The sequence below is a fragment of the Ailuropoda melanoleuca genome, chromosome 5 (assembly GCF_002007445.2).
Source record: "Ailuropoda melanoleuca isolate Jingjing chromosome 5, ASM200744v2, whole genome shotgun sequence".
In the NCBI taxonomy this organism is placed as follows: domain Eukaryota; kingdom Metazoa; phylum Chordata; class Mammalia; order Carnivora; family Ursidae; genus Ailuropoda; species Ailuropoda melanoleuca.
Window position 1 is genome coordinate 35,166,032 of NC_048222.1, and position 14,381 is coordinate 35,180,412.

The following is a 14,381-nucleotide window of genomic DNA, read 5'->3' on the forward strand; positions in this document are numbered from 1 at the left end:
AGAGAGAGAACACAGCAGGGGAGTGGGAGAGAAAGAAGCAGGCTCCCAGCGGAGGAGGGACACGATCCCAGAACTCCGGGGATCACGCCCTGAGCCAAAGGCAGAGGCTTAAAAACCAAGCCACCCAGGCAACCCCCTTTTGTTACTTCTTGATCCCTTTCTCCACCAAGCTGTCTAGATATCACTTCTATCTTGGACTATTAGACCATGGCCACGCCTGGCAGAGGAACAAAACAGAAGGCTCCTCAGTTCCTGATATTGTGGAATGTCATACCAGCCCTGCACTTTCATGTGGAGAATAGTAAATTTTCACCGTATTTAATCCACTGTATTTCATATTTTCTGTTACTCAGAGTCAATATCAATCCTAATTAAGACAAAATATAACCTGTTAACTCTTCAAAAAAAAAACACAAGCTGCATGAAACAATAACTCTCAATGAGACTCCTACATCCACATAAGAGAAAATACCACTGTAGAAAGTGGGTGGGGTACAGCACAATGAGGACTGGCTTGAGGAAGACCTGAGTTTTAGAATGAGTTCTACTTCCTATGTAAATCTTTGACGAGCCATTTAACCTAGGCAGGCCTCAGCTTCTTCTATAAAATGGTAGTAAGAGAGATCTAAAGAGTGGTGAGAATTAAATTGGAAGAGGCTGACGAAAATACAAATTGTAAAGAGCCATATAGTATCAGTATTACTTTGTCAATTATTCCCTCATCCCCAACTTTCTTCAGAATTGGGGCATGAGGATGGACTGCAGTATGTAAACATAACTAGAGTGTCACCCCCAGAGATTTTGATTCATTAGGTCTAGCACAGGAATCATGAAACTGCATTTTCAACAAGCGCCCCAAGAGACTGTTGAAAGCAGTCAGCCCATTACACCTTGAGAAACACTGCTCTATGATCAGGCCCTCCCCATTCTTATAATCCTGTGCTTGAGTGCTCCGATATTTTAAGATGGTGATGAAACACAAGGACAGTTCCATAGCCTCTCCAGTGCCTAACTAAATGCTAAGCAGCCAGTAGACAATTTAATATTATTTTGTCAGACTGATGAACTGAAGTGGAAAATGACCAAGGGGAACTCAATCAAATGACCCACTATGGACTTCCATTTCTGGCCAACAAGGTAACAGGGACCAAACTTACCCTCCTGCCTCAAACAACTAAAAAAACAGAACAAATTAGAGGAAACAACAGTTTTCAAGACACTGGATGTCAGGTAATAAAAACCATGACTCCTGAGATAATAATGGAAAACAAAGGAGGTGAGCCTTATAACTGCCCTAGATTACTTCTTAGAGAAAGTTTCCAGGCCAAAGTACCAAGAGAAGGAGCCCAGGCAGAACAGGATGAGGTTTCCCTGAGTTGAGGGCACAGAGCTGTGAGTCCAGGGAGGACAGTGTGACTACAGTTCACAGGACAGAACACCAGAGAGAAAACTCCCGACACCTGCAGAGATTCCTCAACTCGTCGTTATATATACACGTATGTGAGGCTGGGCAAAGAGCCACTTGAAAAGATTTAAGGGAACAATCCCAAGACCTCACATAGGGCAGGAAATAGTGCCCGTTGTCATCAGCTAGGGTGAAAACCCTCATAATTTACAGGGCACTGGGTAGAAAACCCTGAAGAGTTTTGCCTCAGGAGTGAGAAAAAAATTAGCCTTAGGTCAAATGCTGCCCTGGTCCCACCTGACAAAGCTTAAAAGCAAGACTTGAAAGGATCAAACTGTTTCCAGATAACTTATCCCAGAAAATTCAAGAATATTTATAGGGACACAAAAATATCCTGCATCCAACAGGGCAAAATTCACAACATCAGGCATCCAATCAAAACTTACCACACATGTAAAGAAGAACTACTATTTCACTATTTTAAAAATCATTTTCTTTGGGTTTTACTGAATCTCACATTTTTCCTTAAAAAAAAAACTACTATCATTTTTATCATTTGCTTTTTTGTGTGAATCTCAAAATCCTTCATCTCCATAATTGGAGTGCTATTCCCTATATAAAATGTTAACACTTTGAAGACAAACAGGAAAACCAGGCTCTGAATAAATTCCTTCTCCTTAACTTATCCCTGTGTTCCTGGGCAAGCCACTGAACCTGAGTTTTAGTTTACCTATCTATAAAACGGTATGACAATATTTGCTTCATAGGACTTCTGTAAGAAATAAACCAAAGTATACACCTAATAAATAGTAACTATCATGCCATAATTATCACAGTATCGTAAGGAAAGTTTGGAAAAGTTAGTACACACTCAAACATTCACTGAGCAACAAGCAACCACTTGCGAGTTAATATGCAGGCACTAGGAATGCAACGATAAAAGGACACTGTTGAGAGTATATCTTATGTTGAATCTGCATTTAGAAGTTCATCTCAAGTACAAACTTCATATTCTATTTCTTAATTTCTAAGTAGGGCAATTATTTTAAGTTCCTCCTATAAAAATTAAAGGTTGATTTTTTTTCCCTTTGAAAGGAAAAAATAGGAAATTGTCAGGTTCAACCAATTAGGGCATGTCTAAGATATCCTGGAATCTGAAAAACATGATAAAAGTTTAATTTAAAAGCAAACTACAATTTAACATCACCTTTCAAAATTATTCTCAAATTAGTAGGCTAAATTATATTCAGATACAAAATACACAAAATGGACCAATCTGTTATTATGATAATCTTTTCAGAAAGGCTTGGGCTAACAGATGTAAGGAATTAAAACCAAGTTCAAGTTTGTATTTCATTTGCTCATTCCACTTAAATGACAGATGGCTTAAATATTAACCCTATTAACAAGACATTTGCATATTCATTATGAATCCTGCCTTACTTCATAACTCCATGAATTCATTTTATTAATTTTACTGTATGGCTGCCCATTTCATGCAAGTTCTTCTAAACCCTTGCCTCTCTAAGGATGGTCCTAGAACCAGCAGCATCAGCATCACCTGGAAACTTGCTAGAACAACAGAATTTTGTTCCGTGTACCAGACATACTGAGTCGGAATTTGCATTAAAAAAGAATCCCCTTGAAGGAACACACTGTTGGCAAATAAAATTATCCAGATGACTGAAAATCATATTTTTCACTAGAAAGGAATTAACTCACACTCTAGGTTTATACATCAAGTCTCTTTTGAGTTTGGTTAGCATTAGTGTGTCTTCTGAAGCCTGCTTACCTCTGTGCAAATGAATGAAACTAGGCTTCTGGCCCTACACAATGGAACAAGGGTGATCCAACCTATCCTCACCCTCATCTTTCGGCAGGTTTGGCTTGAAACTGCAAATTTAGTAACATACTAGGAAGTTACTTCAAAGCTCTCCCTGACAGAGGTTTGTGCCAAACATGTGAAAGTACCTCATTAAGAACTTCTGTTGTTATGTAGTGAAGAGAAGGGCCATATGCACCCCAATGTTCATAGCTGCATTGTCCACAATAGCCAAATCATGGAAGGAGCCGAGATGCCCTTCAACAGATGACTGGATTAAGAAGCTGTGGTCCATATATACAATGGAATATTACTCAGCTATCAGAAAGAACGAATTCTCAACATTTGCTGCAACATGGACGGCACTGGAGGAGATAATGCTAAGTGAAATAAGTCAAGCAGAGAAAGACAATTATCATATGATTTCTCTCATCTATGGAACATAAGAACTAGGATGATCGGTAGGGGAAGAAAGGGATAAAGAAAAGGGGGGTAATCAGAAGGGGGAATGAAACATGAGAGACTATGGACTATGAGAAACAAACTGAAGACTTCAGAGGGGAAGGGGGTGGGGGAATGGGATAGACTGGTGATGGGTAGTAAGGAGGGCACGTATTGCATGGTGCACTGGGTGTTATATGCAACTAATGAAGCATTGAACTTTACATCGGAATCCGGGGATGTACTGTATGGTGATTAACATAATATAATAAAAAAATCATTAAAATAAAAAAAAAGAATCCCCTTGTGATTTCTATGCACAATGAAGTCTGAGTAGCATAGTTCTAAACCCTTGATTTTTTTCACACTTTTTTTTACAGTATTATAAAAAGCTTATTTGCTTCCAAACTGTTGGTTAATTTATCTCCAGATAGTTACTTTTTGTAAGAATAATTCAATTCAGACAAATGAATCAAATAGATATACATATATAAGATGTTCTATATATAATATTTATGTCTCAGACTTGACCTCCCCTCTCAACCAGGATTTCAAGCCTTAGGAGACTTGTTGTACTAACCATATTTTCTCTTGAGTCAACATTTTTGTGGCTACTATCATGCGGCCATCGTGACAAAATCTCTGTAATTAAATAACTATATAGAACAATACCAGATTAGTTCTTCCTATAATTTCTAGAAAAAAAATGAAAAAACTCAAAGTACTTTAAACCAAGGTTCAGCTTGAAAGTTCCCTAGGGAAAAAATGACCAGAATGACTCTATCCTTCACAATAATATATTTTTATGCTTTACCTAACACATATTTTTTACTGCAGGTACCACATATTTTTAAAATAAGAAATTCACATGGGATTTAGTACAGTTCTTTAGATGGCTCATCTTTTATTATTACTATTGCACAATAGTCACAGTGCACATAAAATAGAACAAATCTTGTTTTCTCTTTCGTTTTTCCAAAAAGAAAAATGACAGACCTAGGCTGAAACTGATCACAGCAGGTAGGATGCTTCAGCACAGATTCAAAGGAAGGTACAAATGTTCAGTTTCCAAAAGCACTGCAAAAGCCAACTTCATCTCTTGTCACTGTAGCTGTGGCTTTATGCCAAACATTTGAAAACTGTTGAAAAGTGCCATTCCTCATAAGCAATTATGAAGAGCTTTGCAAAAAGAAGGGAAAAATAACTGTAATAACAATGAACTCCTTACAATAGCCAAATGTCCATGGCCTCTGTTTGCAGGATAAGAATCCGAGAGTTACCCATATGCATCTGAGCCAATGCACCCAACGCAGATGCCTTAGGAGAAAGGGTTTGAAGGGGTGTTAAGAGAAGGAATGAAGGAACGTGTTGGGCAGTCTCAGAAATTAAATATTCCTCAAAACACAATATTAGATCAGTCATCCTTCAATGTAACTTTATTCATCCTTTTCTGTGTTTGCAGCCTATATAATTTCTCAGGATATAGCATTCTACAAGAGTACAACTAGGCACTAAACGCCTTTTTTATGGTTCTAGATATATTGATTTCAAGCTTTAAGTAGTTCCCTAGCTCTAATATTCGAGAATTTGGTAAACAATTTATTATGCCCCATCTTCACTCTCATCCACAGCCAAGCCTCTCAGAATTGTCTAGGTATGGTGGCTCCACTCCCTCACCTACCAGTCACCCTTCAGCCTACCTCATCTGGCTTCCACCACTTCACTTCACTGAAACTTCTCTTGGTAAGACCGTAAGGACCTTCATGTTGCTAAATTCAATGGACATCCCTTAGTCATCATTTTTCTCCACTTCGCAGCATCATTCAACAAAGTTCACTGTTCTCTCCCTCTTAAAATAACTTTCTGCAGCTTTGATGGACCTGCTTTCTCCTGGGTGCCTCTCCAACTCGCTGTCCCCTGTCAATCTTCTTTAGTGACTCTGTCCCCTCTACCTAACCTACAAATGTTGGGCCACCTTGGGACTTGGTCCTGAAATCTCCTGTAATCTCACAACTATAAATTTCACCTTCATGCTGATGACACATTCATCTCCAGCCCACATCTTTCTTCTACACCAGTATACCCAACTACTTATTCAACATCTCCACCTGAATGCTTCACAAACACATTTTAACTCAATACATCCAAAACTGAAGCCTTGGATCTTTCTCCCCTGCTCCTCCTCCAATGCTTTCCATTCCCCAACCTTCTACCCAGTTGCTCCTGCTAGAAGCCCAGAAATCCTTTACTCCTACCACCCATATCCAATCAACCTCTGAGTCCTATCATTTTGGCCTCCAAAATGTAGTTTTAATATGTCCAATTTCCCTATCCCTACTGCCATCCTCTCCAAACCACCCCCACTCTGGTCGGAAGTCATTATCATCACTTGCCTGCAACAACAGGTCTTCCTCAATCTACTCATATTCCCTTCCACTCTGTCTTCAGACTTCAGCCAGAGTGATCTTTCAAATATGAAAATTCTCCTACTTAAAACCTTCAGTGGCTTCCAACTGGCTTTAGGACAGTGTTCACAAGGCACCTGTCTACCTTTCCAGATAAGCTCATCTTATGCTATCACTCCCTTTGTTCTCTAGGTGCCAGCCTTATTCTTTTTCTCTGTACATTATACGTGCTGAGGTTTTCCAGGTGTAGGGCTTTGCACCTGCTGCAAACCCTACCTGAAATATTTGTTCTTTTACTCTTCTACCCTCTGCTGCCCAAATCACACTAACATACACATGCACGGACATAATCCAAAACTTCACTGTTCACATCCAACAGTCAAACCAGACCAAAAGGAACTGAATGACTAGCAACTCTTGGCATTAAAATATACCACCACCGCAACAACAAAAAAATAGTAACAGCAAACCCTTATATAATTTTACCAGGACTGTTTGAAGTAATTTATATATATTAACTTACTCACTGCTCAGAACGATCCTATGAAGTGGATACTATTAATTACCTCTATTTTAAGGCAAGTTAAATAAGGTATAGAGAGGGTCAATAACTCAACCAAGGTCAGAGAAATTCGGTGGCAAAGCAAGGATTCAAGTTTAGTCCTTCTTCTGTGTGAGTGCTTGACTGCCCCTAGCATGACAGCTTGGTCATGCGACTATTCAACCCTTCCTTCCACATAGGGTATGGAACTGGTTTAAATAATTATAAAGTTATTTGGATCAATACTCTGTCCTCCACTAGGCTGAAAACATAAATGAGGGTAGGGACCACTTCTATCTTGTTCACTGACATATCTCCAGCACCCTGAATAAAGTCTAACACATAACTTGCTCAATAAATAATCTGTTGAACATAGGATTACTGCTTTGCGTAATTATTTTGATAATGTACTGGGTCCAATTATGAGATTATATATATATATATATTTCCTGTTAGCTGTCGGCTAGCCAGTCCTGCCAGTGCCGCGGCGTCCCCTGCTCCCGCCTGGGTGGCATTCGGGGGACTAGGCCCAGTGTGCCTGCTGGCTTCAGGCCTTCCCACCACCNCATAGGATTACTGCTTTGCGTAATTATTTTGATAATGTACTGGGTCCAATTATGAGATTATATATATATATTTCCTGTTAGCTGTCGGCTAGCCAGTCCTGCCAGTGCCGCGGCGTCTCCTGCTCCCGCCTGGGTGGCATTCGGGGGACTAGGCCCAGTGTGCCTGCTGGCTTCAGGCCTTCCCACCACCCCCCTTGGGGTTGAGCGCCTCTCGGCCTTTCCTGCCCTCAGGGCTCACCTTCCATGTGGGGGAAGAGGCTGCCCCAGCGTCCTGACCAGGCCTGGGCGGCTCTCCGGTGCCTGAGGGCATGAAGCGGCCATACCGCTGCAGAGGCCACTGAGCCGCCCCTCCTCCCGGCAGCGTGAGGCCTGCCTGCTCTTTTCCCGCCTCAGCCATGTCCGGCCTCTGGAAGTGCACGGCAGGCGGGGCCCTGCCAATCAGCGCAGCCAACCAATCAGGAAGCGAGATGGCCCAAGGCCCACCTTCCCCTCAAGTGGAAGCCAATGGGCGGACCCCGGAGACTCCTGCAGGGGGCTGCTGGGGTTGTGGGCGGCACTCCGGACCCCGTGCGCCTTCTCCTGTTGGCGGGCAAGCTGGAGATAGGAACTAACAGCTGGAAGTGGGGCTGTGACGCTTGTAGATGATGGTAGCTGACCTCTACTCTGCAGCATTGGAGCCCTCGCCTTCCCTCAGGCTGCCCAAGTCACGGGCCGGCAGCTCTGACTGGGACGTTTCCGAAAACTGGCTGACTCCCCGTAACTTCTACGCGCTGGGACTAGGCCGGCTCTCCGAGGCTGCGTGGACAAGTGTACTTCCCTTACAGCAGCCTTTCAGATGGTAAGGTCCCTGCCCACCCCAAACCCATCACAACACAGCATCAATTCCACCCGCCGTTCAGAAAGTAAGTCTTTACTCCTCATCCTAGGACCTTCTGGACATACTCCAGACCATCAAGTTCTTGCCAAAAGAGAGGACCTATAGGGTGGGATGCCGCCGGCCATAAAAGGTGTGCCTTAGTCAAGCAGTAGGTGCAGCTAAATGACAGATCTGGGTGATTTATAGTCGACAAAGCACTTCTACATCTGTTATTTCATTTGTCCTCCCAACAACCTTGTGAATTTAAGAAGCAAAACAGAGATTACTGCCCCCATTGAATAGATGGGAGGCAAAATATGGTCCTGAGGGTAAAAGCGATTTGTCCAGAGTTACACATCCAGGGCGAAACTGTGGTCTCCACAATCTCTCCCAAGTGTCTGCCCCACTCGCGAAGAATTTAGGTATTCATTGAGTCTGTCAAACCAGAAGCAGAGTATACAGAGGATGGAGACTATGTTAACCAAACACATACAATAGAGTAATAATGCAAATAATTTCTAAAACTAAATGCCAAAGGGTAGTAAATGCTTGGACAATGTTTAGAGAGGTGGTAGTTTATTCACTTTACAAAGCACTAATTAAATATCCACAGTGTGTAACTATACTGGTCACTATAGGGGTTACAGAAATGGGTAAGTCATATATCTAGCCTTCTAGGATCTTACAAGGAAGACAATGAGAGGTACCCATGATACTTGATAGCTACTGCCGCATAAAAGGTACAAACCATGTGCTCTAAGGATTCAGATGAAGAGTGGCATTTCAGTGTGAACTTGAAGGGCGAGAAAAAGTTCCCCAAAGAAATGTAGAGGACAGGTTGAGGAGCAAATACGGAGGACAGGTTGAGGAGCAAAGTTTCAGAGATGAAGATAGTGATAGTGACATAACCAGCCAGAGTGGAAGGTGTTTCAAGGAAGATGAGGCCACAAAATTGAGTTGGTCAAAAAGAACACTCAACAGCAGCTAAGGAGAGTGAATTTTACTTGGTAGGTGATAAGGAGCATGGAAAATGTGTGTAGGAAGGGTGACACTGTTATAATGGTGGTCTAGGCAGGTTAATCTTTCAGAGGCATACGGAATAAATCTCATTCAAGGCAGAGGATATATGTTACTTATCTTTCCATTTCAGGTTTCAGAAACTGCTTCTGAAGGTCCTTAAATGACACAGCACTACTGCATTTAATATAGTAATAAATAGTTAGAAACTTGGTGTGTGTCCCAGTTCCACCACTTGCCAGTTGTGTGACCTTGGGGAAGTCACTTAACCTCTCTACAAGATAGGGTTAGCACATACCCATCTTATAGGACCAGAGGAAGGATAAAATAAGATCATATGAGGGAAGATACTTGGTAAATTACAAAGCAGTACACATGTTGGTGCTTTCTATTCACAGGGTTAAAGTGACTTTCTACGGGCTCCTTGTAGGCAGGAGGATGGGAATGGGAGCCTGACATTCGGTCTCAGAGGCACTAACCTTCCAGGTCCAGGGCTGTGGATGCTGTCAGACACCCTTCACAGGAGCAGATGGTGCTCACAGTTGGGACCCTGTCAGTGCCCAAGGACACCCAGGGCCCTGCTGGGTTCCCACCTGCAAGCTCCCTTCCTAGACAATGCACCTGTGCTTGAGCTTCTGGGGCCACCAGCGTCTGCCAAGAACAGATCATGTCTGCAAAGGGAGATACGAGAAAGCCACAGCACAATGCACAGAGGCTCTTAAAAACTTATGATATTAACAAATGTGACTTGGGCTTTCAAAAGGTCCCAGATGCTGGACTTGGTGCTGGGGATACAGTAGAGAACAAACCAGGTACAGCTTCTACCCTCCTGAAGCTTACAGTCTAGCAGGAGGATGGAGAGAGTGGGGGAGAGGGGGCAGAACACTGAGCAAATTACTCCATATTTTTAACGGTCATTGTATTTTCTTTTTTAAAGATATACATATATATATATATAATATGTATCAATACATATACAATAAAATACATATCAATACAATTTCATACAATAAAAGCACAGATATTACAAGCAAGTTTTGACATCTCTATACACTCATATAATCACCATCCAAAACAAAACATAAAACATTTCCAAAAGCCCCAAGTTCTTTTAGGAGTGCCTTGTCCCTGTCAATCTCCAACTCCTAAGGGCAAGCTTTGCTCTGATTTTTATCACTATAGATTGGCTTTTCCTGTTCCTGGACTTAATATATATGAAACCATACTGAATGTGCCCTTTTATATGTGCTTCCTTCAGTCAGTATAATTTTGTCTTTTATCTTCATCCCATGTTGTGATGTGTTCAGTAGTTTATCCCTTTTTAGTGCTGAAAAGCATTCTATTGTATGATTGTATTGTAATTTGTTCTTTACCTGTAGATGGTCATTTAGGTTGTTTTCTGTGTTTTGTGAAAAGCTGTTATGAACATTTTCATACCAGTCTTTTTTGTTGATATGTGCTGTCATTTATCGTCAATCTATACCTAGGAGTGAAATTGTTGTATTCTAGAGAGACATATGCTTTACAGTACAAAAAACTGCAAAGGAGTGTGTGGCAGTAACGCTTGTACTATTTTGCAGTCCTGCCAGCAAAATCTGAGAAGTCCAGTTGTCCTTGCTGACATTTACTTTGTCAAATCCTTTTAGTTTAGCAATTGTAGTGGATTTACAGTGATGTCTCATTGCGGTTTTATTTGCATTTCTCTGATGATGAATAATATTGAGCCCCATTTCCAATGGCTTACTGGCCATTTGTATATCTTATTTCATGAAGTGTCTGTTCAAATCTTTTGCCATTATTCATTTGTAAGAGTTCTTTACATATTCTGGATATAAGTATTTTGTCAGATATGTGCGTTAAAAACATTCTGTGACTTGCTTTTCATTTTCTTAATAATGTTTTGCAAAGAGCAGAATTATTTAATTCTGAATGGAGTCCAATTTATTAATCTTTCAGATGATTTTTTTTTAGTGCTTTTGTATCCTAAGAAATCTTGGCCTACCCTAAGGTTGTACACATATTTTCCTATGTTTTCTTCTAGAAATGTTATGATTCCAATTTTTACATCTGGGCACATGACCCTTCTTTCATTAAATTGTTTACAGGAAATGAAGTAGGACTTAAGGTTCATTTTTTCCCCCATACAATTAATGTTTCATAGGAACATTCCTCTACCAAGGACTGCTGAAAATTGGCATATAAACACCCCAATTTCCTTAGTCCTCAGGTGGGATAACTCCAAGATTTGTGTTATACCCTATTTCCCGGAGTTCACCCATGGGATTAAGCTCTAGTTACCCATGATATAACTTGCTTCGTAATGCTTCTGTTTTTGGCTAACTTCCCTTCTCTGTCTACCTCCCCAACCGCTATTTCCTGGAATCACCTCTCAGATAAATTGCTTTCACGAGTCTTTGTCCCAGGGTCTGCTTCTGAAGGAAAGAACCCACACTAAGACAGTGACAAACAAGGCAGACAGTTCCCCTGCTTTCTTGTATTTGGCTATGATATAGTTGCATACAAAAACATAGTAAACGGGCGCCTGGGTGGTGCAGTCGTTAAGGGTCTGCCTTTGGCTCAGGGCGTGATCCCAGCGTTCTGGGATCGAGCCCCACATCAGGCTCCTCTGCTAGGAGCCTGCTTCTTCCTCTCCCACTCCCCCTGCTTGTGTTCCCTCTCTCTCTGGCTGTCTTTCTCTGTCAAATTAATAAATAAAATCTTTTTTAAAAAGAAGATAATAAAAAAGGCAGTACGACGAGGGAGAAGTCACTCTCACATCCAAAGCAGGCCCTCCGATGCCATGCTGATCAGCAGAAGCAGAACACTAGCATTTGTGATCGGGATTAATGAATGACAGGTGACTATGAGCTAGCACACCTCCTTCCCTCTTTGGAGGCTATTACTTGTTTTATACAAAAAAGCAAAAACCAAACCAAAACAAAACAAAAAAACCAGCAACAACAATAACAACAACAAAAACCTAGCCCCTAAAGTGAAAGAAGTTTATTTCATTAAACGTTTTTTATCCCAAATTATTTTATTGTGCAACTCTAGTTTGGAGGTGGAATGAATGACAGAGAGATATTGGCTGCTTGAGTAGTCAGCATCATCGTTGGAGGCAGGCTGCAGGGCTGGCTTTGAAATCCTAGCACATCCCTTTCAAAGCAAACCAGGGACCCCATACATTCCGTCAGCAGAGGAAATAGTGCCTTCAGTGTCCTTGGGTCTGTCTCCTAGACGACAGAGAATTATGCACCTTTACTCTGCCTGCCATGGCCCTCAGCAACAGATCTGGGAACTACACAGAATGACTGGGAACTGCAGGGCACTGTGGACGGCTATGGGGTTTCCCAGAAAAGCCGTTCTCATCAGTCAGGCCAGATCAGTCTTCATGATGTCAGACCTGGGGATGCTGTGTGAGAAGGGCATGTTTCCACGGAACTCTACCCTCCCTGCTAGAAAGCAATTATTTCAAGTGCCTACTCTGTATCTTTCACACGCAAAAACTAACTGCTCCATTTCAGATAATTCAAGGGATTTCAGTGTGGCTGGGCACAGACAATCCCAACTTGTCCACAGGCGGCTGATCATTAGCACAACATGAGGAGAAATTAACAGTGACTTGTTCCATTTATTAAAAGCACAGAGAATGATAAGGTAGTCAAAAATGTTTTCTGGCTGGTAAATTTGGGGACACATTTTACAAAGCTGGGTTAGAGTCAGAAACAGGAACTTGGAACAAATCCTAAAGAAAGACTATGAACTCGTACCTCAGAGAGAGGGATTATATTTTACTTATGTTGGAATCCAGAGTTCCTGGCACATGGTAAGCTCTCAATATTTGTTAATGAAAGGATTGCAAATTTAATATGAGAGAGTGAAAGTGATCATTTAAAAGTCATTTTGAGGGCATAAAGGGCTAACTCGAGGGAAATGGTTAACAACACCTTTCCCACCCCTATCTCCGCATGAGTTGGAACAAGAAGAAACATCTTTGGCCATGTCATAAAGAATTGTAGCTAAAGCCAAGGAAGACATTTTTACACCTCAAAATCTTAATCCTATAGCTTGTATACTTGGGAAATATATAACCCTAAAGCCTACAAATATGTAGTCAAATATAGGAGCGTAGACAGGAAGAGCCCCTTGAAGCCTCTCCCAATCTGATGCACTGTTTATTCCATTGTTTGTTACCTAACCCGGGGAAGCCACTTAAACTCACTCTGTAGGGGCGCCTGGGTGGCATAGCGGTTAAGCGTCTGCCTTCGGCTCAGGGCGTGATCCCAGCGTTATGGGATCGAGCCCCACCTCGGGCTCTTCCACTGGGAGCCTGCTTCTTCCTCTCCCACTCCCCCTGCTTGTGTTCCCTCTCTCGCTGCCTGTCTCTATCTCTGTCGAATAAAATAAATAAAATCTTTAAAAAAATAAAAAAATAAACCCACTCTGTAGAGTGAGGCTGCGATATTTGCAATTTACACCCCAGAGGACAGATGGGAGCATCGTAAAAACACTTTGTGCTGGAAGGTGACTCAGCAGAAGCATTTCTGAGCTTGGTTGTTGGGAATGTTTTGAATAATTGAGCCTGCAGCCATTGTGACTGCCCCTTCAGCAGATGATGGGTGAGGACTGGCAGAGGCTGGGTGGGCAATGTTGTAGGGGGCCCCAGGGACTGGTCAGGGCTGCTTGCCCTGTTTCCTCACACAAAAGGCTTCAGCTCTGAGTGTACCACTATATGTTCCTGAATGAAAATCCTTTTCCCAGGGGGTAATTCTAACAATAAATTGTGAGACTTAGGGGAAGAGTGACTTTTTTGTTTTTCTGGGTGGTCATGTGAATTTAACTAGTTTGGTTCCCTCATTTATTCAGCAAATATTTGTTGGGCTTACTCTGTTCTGGACACTAAGCCAATAACAGAGAAACAAATGTGAATAGGACACACTCCCCTCTTGAAAGTGCTTTATGGTCTGGTAGTGGGACAGACACAAAGACAAATAATTTGCAATATAATATGAAAGATGGTCACTAGACGTATTGACTCAGTATTGTTGGTGCAAAGAAAGAGTGATACATTCAAACAGGAGCAGTTAGGAAGGTTTGCAGTAAGGTGTCTTATGGTAAAATTCACATAACATAAAATTTGCAATTTTAACCAAATTAAAGTACACAATTCAGTGGCGTTTAGTACATTTACGATATTATGCAACTATCAGTGCTATCTAGTTTGGACCGACTTCATTACCCCAGTGGGAAATCCCATACCCATTAGTAGTCACTCCCCATTTCCCCCTCCCCCAACTTCTAGAAACCATCAATCTACTTCCTGTCTCA

General features: G+C 41.7%; 1 protein-coding gene across 2 annotated transcripts in view; it reads right to left on the reverse strand.

Moving 5' to 3' along the window:
* Positions 1–7,577, reverse strand: part of REC114 (REC114 meiotic recombination protein) — a 104,120-nt gene extending 96,543 nt beyond the window's left edge. For both annotated transcript variants that reach the window (XM_034660699.1, XM_002919701.4), the window contains exon 1: positions 7,419–7,577. In XM_034660699.1, the coding sequence (XP_034516590.1) occupies positions 7,419–7,577 (159 nt within the window). The remainder of the gene's footprint in view (positions 1–7,418) is intronic.
* Positions 7,578–14,381: the final 6,804 nt, after the last annotated feature.